This window comes from Pectinophora gossypiella, chromosome Z, assembly GCF_024362695.1.
Source record: "Pectinophora gossypiella chromosome Z, ilPecGoss1.1, whole genome shotgun sequence".
In the NCBI taxonomy this organism is placed as follows: domain Eukaryota; kingdom Metazoa; phylum Arthropoda; class Insecta; order Lepidoptera; family Gelechiidae; genus Pectinophora; species Pectinophora gossypiella.
The window spans coordinates 17,552,043-17,564,522 of NC_065433.1; the positions used below are offsets into that span (position 1 = coordinate 17,552,043).

Below are 12,480 nucleotides of genomic sequence, written 5' to 3' on the forward strand. Positions count from 1 at the left end.
CAAATGTCAAAGTTGACATCTCGCGCTTTTGCAGCATGTTCGACTACTTCGACTTCGATTTGTCCATGTTTTCGTACGTTTGGGTTTCATGTTCGCTTCGCTCGCTACGCAATACAGTAATAAAATAACTAATGGGGATATGATTTTGCGTGAAAGCTACAACAAATAATCGGATAAAAGTAAAAGTTCCAACTGCGATGACTATATTCCACGACGAGATTGAAATTGAGGACTTTGAATATGATGAAGATGAAGAAATGTACTATTATCCTTGCCCTTGCGGCGATCGTTTTCAGATAAGTAAGGTTAGAATACAGTAATAAGTATGTTGTGTGAATGTATTAAAAAACTTGAGTTTTTAATTGTTTCTTCAATGTGGTTTAAAACATACTTTTTGCAGGAGGAACTCATGGCAGGAGAAGAGGTAGCAACATGTCCCAGCTGCTCCCTCGTGGTCAAAGTTATTTACGATTTAGTAAGTCCATTAAGATCACAAAATCTCATAATTTTCTCTGAGAATTATTTAAACAACATGAAATTTCAATATTCTTTTTTTAGGAAAAATTCACAGCAGAAACTGAAGAAGTTCATAAAGATGATGGAGATAAAGAAACTGTGAAGGCATAATATAATATTGATGGCAATGACATAAAGGTACTACTCTTGGACAAGAGAAATAGTGTGACTGAAGACAATGGAGATTATTGGATATGTCATAGCCCTTTTTGTTGACACACATTAGAACAAGGTTCATTTGTGTCTTGTGATTTCTTTGTGATAAATAAAAAAATTGCTATGACAAAACTTGTAAGGCTTAGAGGCAAATAAAGAACGGCAATTAAAGTTAGTTGTACAACATGTGAAATAGATTATTCTGACACTTAGCCTATTAAATATAAATACAATTATTATTTAGAAAGCACAAGCAACATCAATTCACTTGTGTCACTGAGGTAGCACTGATCACAGGTTCTTCCACAGCAGTTTATTCCACACATCCACTACATGGTTGGAAAAGTATAGACCGACAAGGATTTTTTTTTATAACTTCTGAGCCATTCTTAATCCTACTTTGGATTGCCATTCTTCATTGTTCCTTAGCTTTGGTTATTATTATATAAAAGTATAAGTTACAAGAATATTACCTATCCTTGCTACTTGCTTGCTGGAATTAATAGGTGCAAGTTCATATAAACTTGACATAGCTTGAGTAGTCGATCAGTGGGTTTTCAGTTATAAAGACAGCTCCTATGCAAAATAAATTTCACTGTTTAATAGATTCTCTCTTCACTGAATGCCATATAGGGACCCAAAATTTACATTTCAAAACGAAAAATTTGATGGGACTCATTGGCTAACAGAAACATACATCTTACATGGGGATGTTCAGCGGTTATTTATGGTTTATCTCTTAATCATTTATTTTTGCTTATACATAAACTCCCGCCAGTAATCCCTAAAGGGTTGGGCAGGGCCACAGGTAATCAAAGACAACTGGCACCCATTGTTGATAGTGTTGTTTGTAATTCTTCTTTATTGTTTCTTATTTATTTTACTTTTAGAACTATTCCACTTATTAAAAACCCACTAGTTAAAAAATAAAAACAAATATCATAGATTAAAAAAAGCACCAAGCCAAAATGTGAATAGGGAAAATTGACTCACAGTCAATGCAAAAATTAAATTTTGATGAAGAGAACCTGAAGGTATTTTCAAAAATTGCGCCAGTTTAGAAACATGAAGTAATATCCTATAAATAGACAGCCTTGAAGTGTAACCATAATTTGCCAAACCTGTTATTAAATGGAGTTTTAGTAATATTTAGAATGATCAACTTCAACAACAGATCTTTAGCCATCCTTAATTAGATTTCCAATAAAACAACTCATGAAGTACAAGTGATTCTATTTTACACTCCTTAAAATATGATAAATATGTTGAATAATCTTAAATCTTAAGTGTAAAATCTAGATTCTATAATAATGTATAAATTAATAATCATGTTGACAGAACATTATAAAAGAAAGATCCTTGTTGACTAGCTATTAGAATATATCCTTCTACATCACACAAATACTTTTATCTATATTCAAATAAGGATTCAACATCTGAATGAAAGGTAATGTAATAAGCTGAAAATTTGTATATAAATACCTTTGTTTTGTCATCTTGTATATTGACTAAAAATCGTTTTTAAATGAGGCGAAAAATATTATGTTGATTATGAATTCCAAGCTTAAGTTAGATTCGAGGAATTGACCTGCTGACACAAGATTTTATGAGACTTTTTAAACCAACAAAGAAAAAGGCAAAACAAAAGTATTATACAAATACAAATTTCCAGTTTGTTACTTTTTTATTACTTCACCTTATTTGATTGTACTAAACCATAGGCCGCACAGAGACAGCCAAATTATATCTGCATGCAAAAGAGATCTCACAATAGTGCAGTATCCAATATACTTCCATAAACCTCAGACTAAAATAAGGAACAAGATAACACAATCTATATGAACTTTGTAGCAACAAATATTAAGATGGCAATTAATTAATTGCTAATGCCAGTGCACATTAGGTCGATATTAAGACTTCATAAATAACTTATGTAGCTCAATTTTATACTGATAAGTGATTTTACCCTACACATACATTATAATATCTGATGTTAACATTAAAGATCTTTGGAAATTACCATTGTAATTACGATTATAATTATTTTTATTATGCATTACAATTTGAAACTGGTGTTTATGAATATAAAAGTTTACTCATTAAATTACTTTATATATTGGAAGGATAAATTTGAGCTACGAAATTAGACTAAACATTGTGGCTACATATTGAACTAAATTAATGTTCTTTTATTATATCTTTTGCCTGTGTTGATAACAATCTTAATACGAATTTACATCGTTAATATTGATCCAGCTGTATCTAAAGCTGTTTGTGTAAAAATAATCTAATTTAGTTTGAAAACTTACAATAATTTTCATACACATTATAATAATGAACTTTCAAAAACACGCTTTTGGTTAAAAAACAGACAGATAGACTAGTTTGCTCCTATGTTCCATTAAATATACGCAAAACAGTGCTGGCAAGCAATAAAAATTGGAATGACGCATTGTCCATAATATCTTACACATTTACGTAAAAGCATTTCATCCAACAAAAGTATCCTCAATATTAACTACCTACTAAATTGTATAATTTAAAAAATATAATACTCAAATTAAATAATTTGCGTTACAATGAACAATAAAAAACTTCTAACATTATGTTATACAGAAATCATTTCTTTGTTGATCTTTAACTACGCACAAACAATAGAACTTCCGAAATAAATATCTTATAGTATCGTCAAAATACGAATCAATTTAATTTGTTTCGTTCAGATAGGGATGAGAGCTACAAAATGGAGAAGAATATTTTAGCTAGAACACTCATCCATTTCTGATGAAACTGTTACTAATTTTAAATATCCTATTTATATCACACAAAAGTCTATACTCCAAGGCTGCCAGACCAGATTTATATAAGTTATTGAATTTTATTATCAATCACAAGGAATGTGTTAGTAAAATCTGTTTATACTTGTCCCATTTTATAGCTAACACATGTCGACTGAATCTCATCACCATTGACCATATATAGTATAGTCATTATTGTGGAGAATCTTTTAATGAAGTGTTGAATATTAATGATACGTTTATGTGAAATAGTTTTTGATTTATGAGGGGGTCAAAAGTGGCTCCAAATGGTTCGTGTAATATTACACACGGTGCGGCTCGCCAGTTCTGTTTCTTGAACTTGGCTTGACACGCGACCGCGTGTCTAGATTTACATTGATTAAGTAAATAATTACTCTCCCGCACTGGAGCAGTGTGGTGAAATATGCTCCATACCCCCTCCGGTTGATTTAGGGGGAGGCCCATCCAACAAAAGGCCTGTGCCCAACAGCGGGTTGTATGTAGGCTATTTAGTTATGTAATTAAATAAAGTGGGCATGTTTATGTTACTTTCATTTCAATAAATAAAAATAAGACAAGTATAAAGAATTGATTATGTCGACATATTATAAGCACCATAATACAAATTACTGGCAGCCTTTAGATCTTATATAAGTCAAAAATATGCAATCGCAATGCTCGCATTTCATTACAGAACAAAGTCAACACTGGGCCAAACATAATAATGTTACAAAATTGGTAAAAAGCGATCTTCCTACAACAACACAGAGGGATGTGTGCGCGCGTCGTTATTCTAATACTATAATTATTCGCTTAAATTGCAACCGAGAAAGCAAGTTCTGCTTGGCCCTTATAATATGAGATGACGTGTTTATGCAGTCCTGGGTAGTACAGTGGGGGCAGCAGTCGGTGGGGCAGTGGGGGTGATGACTGGGGGTGGGGGAGAGGTGGGGGTGGGAGTGTGGATGTTGAAGTGGCGCACCGCCGCTTCAAGCGCCACGTTGTTCCCGCTGAAGTAAGCAGAGACAGCATTGTGGAACAGCAACAATTGCTTGTTCATCACTTTCACCTGTTACAGAAACCAAATTCTTTATTGTAAATGGTAAGGTAAACACACAAAAATAAACAAGAAACGGACGAAAAGGTTGATTTTTGTCTTGTCTCTTGTAGCCTTGATAAATATTATATTTGAAGAACATAAGTACCCGGTTCTCATGTAGTAACTTCAGCTTGACTGCAGAATCATCACGCAGCCGCTCATAGTGCCTGCGGTGTCTCTCAATATTAGCCAACAACAGCTCGGGTGGGTTGCCACCACTAGCTTCCAACTCGCTGCGGTATGCATCATATTCTACCCTGTAGGAGAAATGGATGCATTTATTTGTTTAATACTAAATAAGTGGATAAATAAACATCAAAAATGTATGATGCTAGTAACACAAACCTTGCTGCTTCATATTGTCGAATAGTTAAGAGAGTGTCCTCTATGGTCTTATTGGTAAGAGTATTAAGTGAGTTGTTGAAAAAATGCAGTGCCGCTAGCAGGGTTTCACCATTTCGGGTCAGAGAGCGCTGCGTATCGGCGTTGTAGAGAAATCTGTTAATAATAACAAATGTTTTTAAAAGATAATTACAAATGTTTTTCAACAAAGTTGTTATCGTTAATAAGTTAAAGAGAAGAATCAAACAACAAGAGTGTCATACATTCATGCTGACCTAAAAAAGGAAGTATGACCGAACCCAATTTTAGGTTAGACAAAGGCCTAAAACAGCGTGATACGTAATAAGCCTGGTAATAAAAAAAATAATAATGTACAATACTAACTGGTTCTGCAATTCCGGAGATTTCTGTGCAAGTTCCGCGAACGCCTCGCCGAGGGCGCGCTGCGTCACCCCCGCCGCAGCCAACTGGGCCGTTAGAGTTGTACTCAGTCTTAGCAACCCATTGTATTTACGCTGTGTCTCACGTAACATCTCAATCTGAGCCTCCAACTCTGGAAATATTAGTTAATGCATTAGAGACAATATACACTCATAAAGAATAGTAATTATAAAACTATGAGTAGCAGTGAGACACCTGTGAGATTATTTTGAATTCAAGCACACAACATAGCTGACTAAGAACTTGTTTAAAACTAAACAAGGCTGAATAGTAATGACTATTAGCATTCCTGTTATTTGATTGATTAATGGACTGAATGACAGGAATGATTTTTCAATGCATTAAAGATAGACATGTTAAGAAGGAGATTGTATAGCGCCTTCTAGCATAGGCTTTATGGATACGTTGCATAGCAACCTTTGTTGATTGGTGTGATGTCAGTTAGTGAGCTAATAAGGAAAAACATATTTTGATAATTATATTATACTGATTCCATTGCAAACCCTGCTGTATAATTATTAAAGTGGTAGCAGAGACTTTATGTTTTCCTTAAAGTGAAAAATAAAGTAACGCAAAGTCTGGTTTTTAGTTTTGGGGAAAAATCTTTCATCACTTGTAAACTGTCAAAACTTCGTCATGAATAAGTCGATAGTAGAAGCCAGTAAAGTACAAATTGGACTGTTAGATCCCAAGAACTATAAAACTTGGGTCTTCAAAGCAAAATTGGTGTTGAATGCGATGCCGGGTGCTATGGAGTTGCTGGATGGTTCCAAACCCAAGCCGACCTTGGCAGCAACGGCTACAATTGCCGAAAAGCATCAATTTGAGGAAGATCTGCAAAGTTACAAAACCTTAGACAGTGCGATTGCAATAATGCTCACAACCAATATGACTGATGAGACTCTACAGAAGGTCATGCGCTTTACCAGTTCTAAAGACATGTGGCAGGAGCTAGAACGCCTGTATGGAGGAGGTTGTGTTGAGCAATCATACGACTACTGCCTCAACTTCTTCAGCTACAAGAAACAAGAGGGTCACGATATAGCCACTCACATTTCGACACTGAAGAACATATGGAGCGACCTCAACCTAGCCCTAGCAAACGAAACCTCAGAGAAACGGGCGTTGCCAGAAATTCTATTAATTTGCAAGATCCTTGATACTCTTCCCGTAGAGTACCTAGGGTTTAGATCAAGTTGGCTCCTTATATCGAAGAAGGAGAGAAATGTAGAAAACCTGACAAGCCAGTTGTGTGCTCACGAGAGAGTTCTCACACAAAATGTCAATGAACAAGAGGTACGAGAAGCGCTTTACACAAAGACTGTCAAAGCAAAGAAAGAAAGGAAAACTGTATGTAACTATTGTAAACAAACCGGACATAGAGTGAGAACATGCAAGAAATGGATTGCTGATGGGAGACCCCCAAAGGACGTAACTGTCAATAACCTTGACGTATTAACAGTTGATTTGGGTGAGGCGAAAGATAAAGAATCCTGGTATGTGGACAACGGTGCAACCAGCCATGTCACAAACAGATTTGATCTTTTTCAAAATTATAGTCCTTTCAAGAGCAGACATACTGTCACTGGAGCCAATGGCCAATGCATTGATGCGGCAGGCAAAGGTGACATACTTGTGGAAGCAGAAGTCGATAATAGACTAAAGCCCAACTTACTCAAGGATGTATGGTATGTTCCAAACATAAGCAGAAACCTATTCTCAGTACTTGCTGCACATGATCGAAATAATGGAAGCCTTTTTGAGTCCACGCCATTGAAGTGCACTTTCTCTATCAATGGAGAGAAGAAAGTCATTGGTGCACGGGATAAAAACGGAGGACTGTATAAGTTACGACTGAGATGCAACAAGCCAGTCATAGTAAATGAATTGAAGGCAAATTCGTATTCGTATTTGCAATTATACCATGAGCGCTTTGGTCACCAGTCTAAATTACACGTGAAGAAATTAATTGAAAAGGAGTTCAACATTAAAACAACTGTAACTAAAGAGTTATGCGAAGGTTGTATATACGGTAAATCGCACCGATTGAAGTTTGGCACTAGAGAGAAAGCTACACGTCCTGGTGAACTGATATATGCCGATGTTTGTGGACCATTTCCTTATTCGATTTCAAAACTCCGATACTTTGTCCTATTTAAAGATGACTTTACCAATTATAGATTCGTCTACTTCCTACGAAATAAAGACGAAGTACATACGAAATTGTCACTCATGGTCTCTGAAGCAAAAGCCAATGGCATAATAGTGAAGGAATTATTAAGCGACAATGGCGGCGAGTTTGACAATGTAAAGGTGAAAAATATTCTTAAAAGGGAAGGGATAACCCAACGGTTGACGATGCCCTATACACCGCAACAAAATCCCACAGAAAGGGAAAACAGGACGGTCGTAGAAATGGCACGAAGTCTAATGCATGCGCACGTAGAGATCCCTGCCGGACTATGGGCTGAGATTATAAATGCATCTGTCTATATCCTCAATAGAACTGGCCCAGGCAGAAATGATATGTCACCATATGAGGCATGGCATAACAAAAAGCCTAGGATCAACCATCTAAGGATAATTGGAACAGTATGTTACCCTCATATTCCAAAACAAAAGCGGAGAAAACTGCAGAAAAAGGCGCAAAAGGGTATCCTAATCGGATACGATGCTGATGAAGGCTACCGAATTTGGGACAGTGATAATCATTGCTTAATACGCTCAAGAGACGTCACTTTCGATGAAAGGCCTTTGCCAGAGGCAATCAACGAAGAAGTGAGCGATGACGTTGACAATCCCGAACGACCCTTTAAGAACATTGTTCTGCCAGATTGCACTGAAATTGAAGATGTCATTGATAGGTCACCACCGTTAGTAAGCAGCCCAAACAACGCTGAGAGGCAACCTACAGCAGACTACGATATCAATAGAAATGAAGGTCAAGTAGATAGTACTCATGCTATTGATTTCGAAGATGCGATCGACAGCACAGAATTAGAGCGGCTTGAACAGTCTAATTTTGAAAGGGAAGGTATTGAAGAAGCTGACACTAGTGAGTCGCCATTATCCGCAGTTGAAATAGAAACTCAAGGTATAATGACACTCCGAGACCGCAGCAATATCAAACGCCCGAGTCGATATAATGATTATGTCTGCACTTGCATGCACAACATGACAGGCGAATCTCTCTCAGAACCATCTTCGTTCAAAGAAGCAGTGACATCCAAGAATAGTGATAAATGGCGAGCAGCTATAGACTGCGAATTGAAATCTCTTGAAGAGAACGGAACTTGGGAGATGGCTGAGCTCCCTCGAGGAAGAAAAGCACTTCCTAATAAGTGGGTTTTCAAGTTAAAGACTAACCCCGATGGTTCTATAGACAAATATAAAGCTCGTTTGGTAATCAAAGGCTATTCTCAAAAGAAGGATTTGGATTACCATGATACCTTTAGTCCTGTTGCAAGACTCAACACTATTAGATCCGTTTTGAGTATTGCTGCGATGGAAAACCTGGTTCTATCTCAATTCGATGTGTCCACAGCATTTCTGTATGGTACACTGAATGAAGATATTTATATGAAACCACCTGAAGGTTATGCCAACGCCGACGATAGAAAGGTTTGCAAATTAAAAAAGAGCCTTTATGGATTGAAGCAAGCTCCGCGCTGCTGGAACCACTGTATTACGGAATACATCTTGAAAATTGGATTCAAGCAAAGTGACAGTGACCCTTGTCTCTTTATTCGAAACAAAAATGATAAGAATAAAAAGATAATTTTAGCTCTCTACGTGGACGATGGTCTGATTGCTTCTGCACAGGCCCAGGAAGCCGAAAATTTCCTAGATGAAATGAGGCAACGGTTTAAGATAACCAGTAAACCAGGATCGTATTTCCTTGGAATCGAGATAGAGCGCAATAATGATGGATCTATCAAGATACATCAAAAGAGTTATGCTAAACGACTACTGCAACGATTCGGGATGCAGGACTGCAAAGCAGCTGTTACTCCCATAGTGAAGGACAATGTACCTCCCAAGAAAGGAGAGGGGGCAAATGGAGAAACATTCCCCTACAGACAAGCGGTTGGCGCGCTGTCATATATCATGGTAGGTACAAGGCCCGACATAGCGCTAGCTGTCGGAATCGTATCGCGTAAGCTCGATCAGCCTTCACCGGAAGATGTCTTGAAGGTAAAAAGAATCCTGCGTTACATCAAGGGCACAATGGATCTAGGAATTACCTACCAATCTTCCACCTCTTCAAAGAATCTAAAAGCATTTAGTGATGCGGATCATGGAGGTGATGAAGAAACTGCACGTTCCACCAGTGGACTGATAACCCTGTTCTCTAAAGGGGCGATTGCATGGCAGAGCAAGCGCCAGAGCACTGTGGCAATATCATCTACAGAGGCGGAGATTGTGGCTGCCAGCGAAGCTGCACGAGAACTTATCTGGCTTGATAGAATATTCAAATTCATGCGAGGAGGCAACATGAATATATCAGAATTGTATGTAGACAATGAGTCTGCTATAAAACTGGCCCATGACCCACCGTATGAATTACATCAAAGAACCAAGCATATCAAGATCAGACACTTCTTTATACGGGAATGTGTAGTGAATAACAGCCTTAATGTACAGAAAGTTAAATCCTCTGAACAGTTAGCCGACTTTTTAACGAAACCTGTGTTCAAGCCAAGGCTAACTGAACTGTGTAAACTTGTTGGTTTAGCCTAATGTAACAAAGTGTTGCTATTTAAACAGGAGAGGGAATGTTAAGAAGGAGATTGTATAGCGCCTTCTAGCATAGGCTTTATGGATACGTTGCATAGCAACCTTTGTTGATTGGTGTGATGTCAGTTAGTGAGCTAATAAGGAAAAACATATTTTGATAATTATATTATACTGATTCCATTGCAAACCCTGCTGTATAATTATTAAAGAGACAAACTAATTAAAAGGTCATCTACAGCCTTGAAAGTCATTATGCCTGGATAGAAGAAACTCATACAATACAGGCAATTTATTGTGTGCAAGAACATACTTAAGCATTTTTTTCACGAGGCATTTAAAAAAAAACATGTGGCTTAGATGGCAAAAGTAAAGAAGACAATCGCAGGATATTCAGTCTCACCTGTATCTACTGTCCTGGAACTCTTGCCAAGTTTCTCGTAGAGGATCTGTTTGGTGCACTTGTATGTGGAAACTCCCCAGTTCCGTAAGGTTTCAAGCTTAGTAGAACCAGCACGGAGGAGGGTACTACTGCCTGCTGCACCATTTTGAGAGACATCTGGAGGTGCTGTTAACAAAGTAAAATCAAATATTTTTATTGTAATTAATTTATTTTTAAAAGTCTTACAAACTTGTAGTATACATTTGTTTGTAATCTTCCTATAAATTAAACTGATTTACCATAGGCTGGTGGGAAAGGCATGGAGCGTGAAGTGGGAAACTTGGGTTCCGTCCCAGACGTGATGGAGTCACTGGATTCGCGCAACGGTGGTGTATCTTTCAACATTTCGTGGATGCTACGTTCAGATTGCCTGGCAACAATAACGCAATCAATAATTGAAACATCACTCGAAATACATACTTCAGAACGGAAAATTCACTAAGTGGTAGTAGTTTATGAGTTTATCGTTTCACTAGTTAGACTACTAGAAGCAAGAAATATCTAGACATATCGAAATAATATAACTAAAAGTGACGCACCACTTAGACATCTTGTCGATAGGGTTTAATCAAATAACAAGAAAACGTCCGTAACACGTAAAATATATGATTATTGCTTATTAGAATCAAATCAATGGAATGAAAAATCTAACATTTTACGAGAAGAAAACCATTTATATTATCCGACGAACATGTAGTAGGTACAATGCATAAACTTTAGCAAATTTGACAACTCGAACTCGGCTCCGGCTCCCAGACCATAGACATTTTTTTTTACTCTGTTCGTAGAACAGGCAAAAGGAGATGACGCCCATACAGCCATAGACATAGACATTTACCAGAATAAATATATACACGAGGAACGTAGTTCATATAATACAGCCATCCATATCTATCCAAAATATATAAATTATATTGCTGATATATAAATATATAATAGTATATAACGTATTATTATGCTGATAGACACTTACCGCCCAAATAGATAACTGTTATCTCCTTTGGTTATCTCCATAAGTTTGAAGCACTCATTTTGCAGAAACATTTGAGACTTAGGTATACATACATACTTAAATAGGTATAGGTAGGTACCTAGGTATTATAAATGGCTGACTGGTTACGTACGTGTGGTGCACGCACGAGGGTAGTAAACTGGTCGTCCAAAACCGTCCATCATAGGCAGTTCAATAACATTTTGAAGTAGACATGATCTCTTATTCCATAAAGTTACAGTAATCGGGGTTTAAGACATGACTGGGTTACTAAGTAGAAATAGCTAAACGGGTTTACTTACGTTCCCAATTCGGTATTAGAAGTATAAACATTCCGATAGGATAATTTTATACCAACGCATTTATTTTTATAATGATAATCACCTTGATGTGACCTCTTCGAGGTATTTTTTTAAATATATTTTGTATTACTTAGTTATAGGTACTTACCGATATAATGTACCTATGTACAGTCATGAGCAATATCATGTATCCACTTTAGAACCCTGACGCACTATCATATTTGACATAATTTAATGAGACTTACGGTTTAATTTGTCAAAAATACCTACGTCTGTCTCCTCAGAAATATAAACTACAAAATGTATGGCAATAATATTTCTTGTTGGGTTGTCAGTGTCATCCAATCCAACTTATGGAGTAGTGCAAGTTTCATCAATAACGGATTAGTAGGTATAAAGGTATGGTCAAAAAATCATTACATAGAGCAACACGGGCCTCCGCTATTATGGACAATAACAATAAACTCGTTGATGTCTTTTGTACGAAGGATGCTCTATCAGTGTATACTAGGCATTTCGCCGTTAGAGATCATTGTAGTATCATTCATTTGATGGATTGAGCGTAAATAAAATAAAACTTCAGAATAGCCAAGGGCATGTCGGATATACATTAAAATAATTATAAGGCTTGTTTTATTCAAGTGTTTTTGATGTCGTAG

General features: G+C 36.8%; 2 protein-coding genes across 3 annotated transcripts; one reads left to right on the forward strand and one right to left on the reverse strand.

The window, feature by feature from the left end:
- The first annotated feature begins 24 nt into the window (after positions 1–24).
- LOC126380492 (DPH3 homolog) lies at positions 25–919 on the forward strand. Its single transcript, XM_050029936.1, has 3 exons — positions 25–305; positions 401–475; positions 559–919. The coding sequence occupies exons 1-3, from the start codon at positions 198–200 to the stop codon at positions 625–627; spliced, it is 252 nt and encodes an 83-aa protein (XP_049885893.1). The 5' UTR covers positions 25–197; the 3' UTR covers positions 628–919.
- Positions 920–1,888: 969 nt separating this feature from the next.
- LOC126380471 (arfaptin-2) lies at positions 1,889–11,401 on the reverse strand. 2 transcript variants are annotated; one of them, XM_050029907.1, is made up of 7 exons: positions 11,181–11,401; positions 10,768–10,898; positions 10,490–10,654; positions 5,296–5,464; positions 4,915–5,067; positions 4,676–4,826; positions 1,889–4,539 (listed from the first exon to the last, which is right to left on the reverse strand). In XM_050029907.1, coding segments are annotated over exons 1-7 (969 nt in total). In that variant the 5' UTR covers positions 11,183–11,401; the 3' UTR covers positions 1,889–4,341. The 2 variants fall into 2 exon arrangements, with proteins under 2 accessions (XP_049885864.1, XP_049885863.1); XM_050029906.1 differs by having other exon boundaries at positions 11,068–11,398.
- Positions 11,402–12,480: the final 1,079 nt, after the last annotated feature.

Excerpts from the sequence above, each read along its gene's own strand:
- LOC126380492 (XM_050029936.1), top strand. The coding sequence starts at position 198 with ATGACTATATTCCACGACGAGATTGAAATTGAGGACTTTGAATATGAT. Across the intron at positions 306-400 it reads ATCGTTTTCAGATAAGTAAG|GAGGAACTCATGGCAGGAGA; the intron begins GTTAGAATACAG and ends TACTTTTTGCAG. Across the intron at positions 476-558 it reads TCAAAGTTATTTACGATTTA|GAAAAATTCACAGCAGAAAC; the intron begins GTAAGTCCATTA and ends TTCTTTTTTTAG.
- LOC126380471 (XM_050029906.1), bottom strand. Across the intron at positions 5,465-10,489 it reads TTCCAGGACAGTAGATACAG|AGTTGGAGGCTCAGATTGAG; the intron begins GTGAGACTGAAT and ends TAATATTTCCAG. Across the intron at positions 4,540-4,675 it reads AGTTACTACATGAGAACCGG|GTGAAAGTGATGAACAAGCA; the intron begins GTACTTATGTTC and ends TTTCTGTAACAG.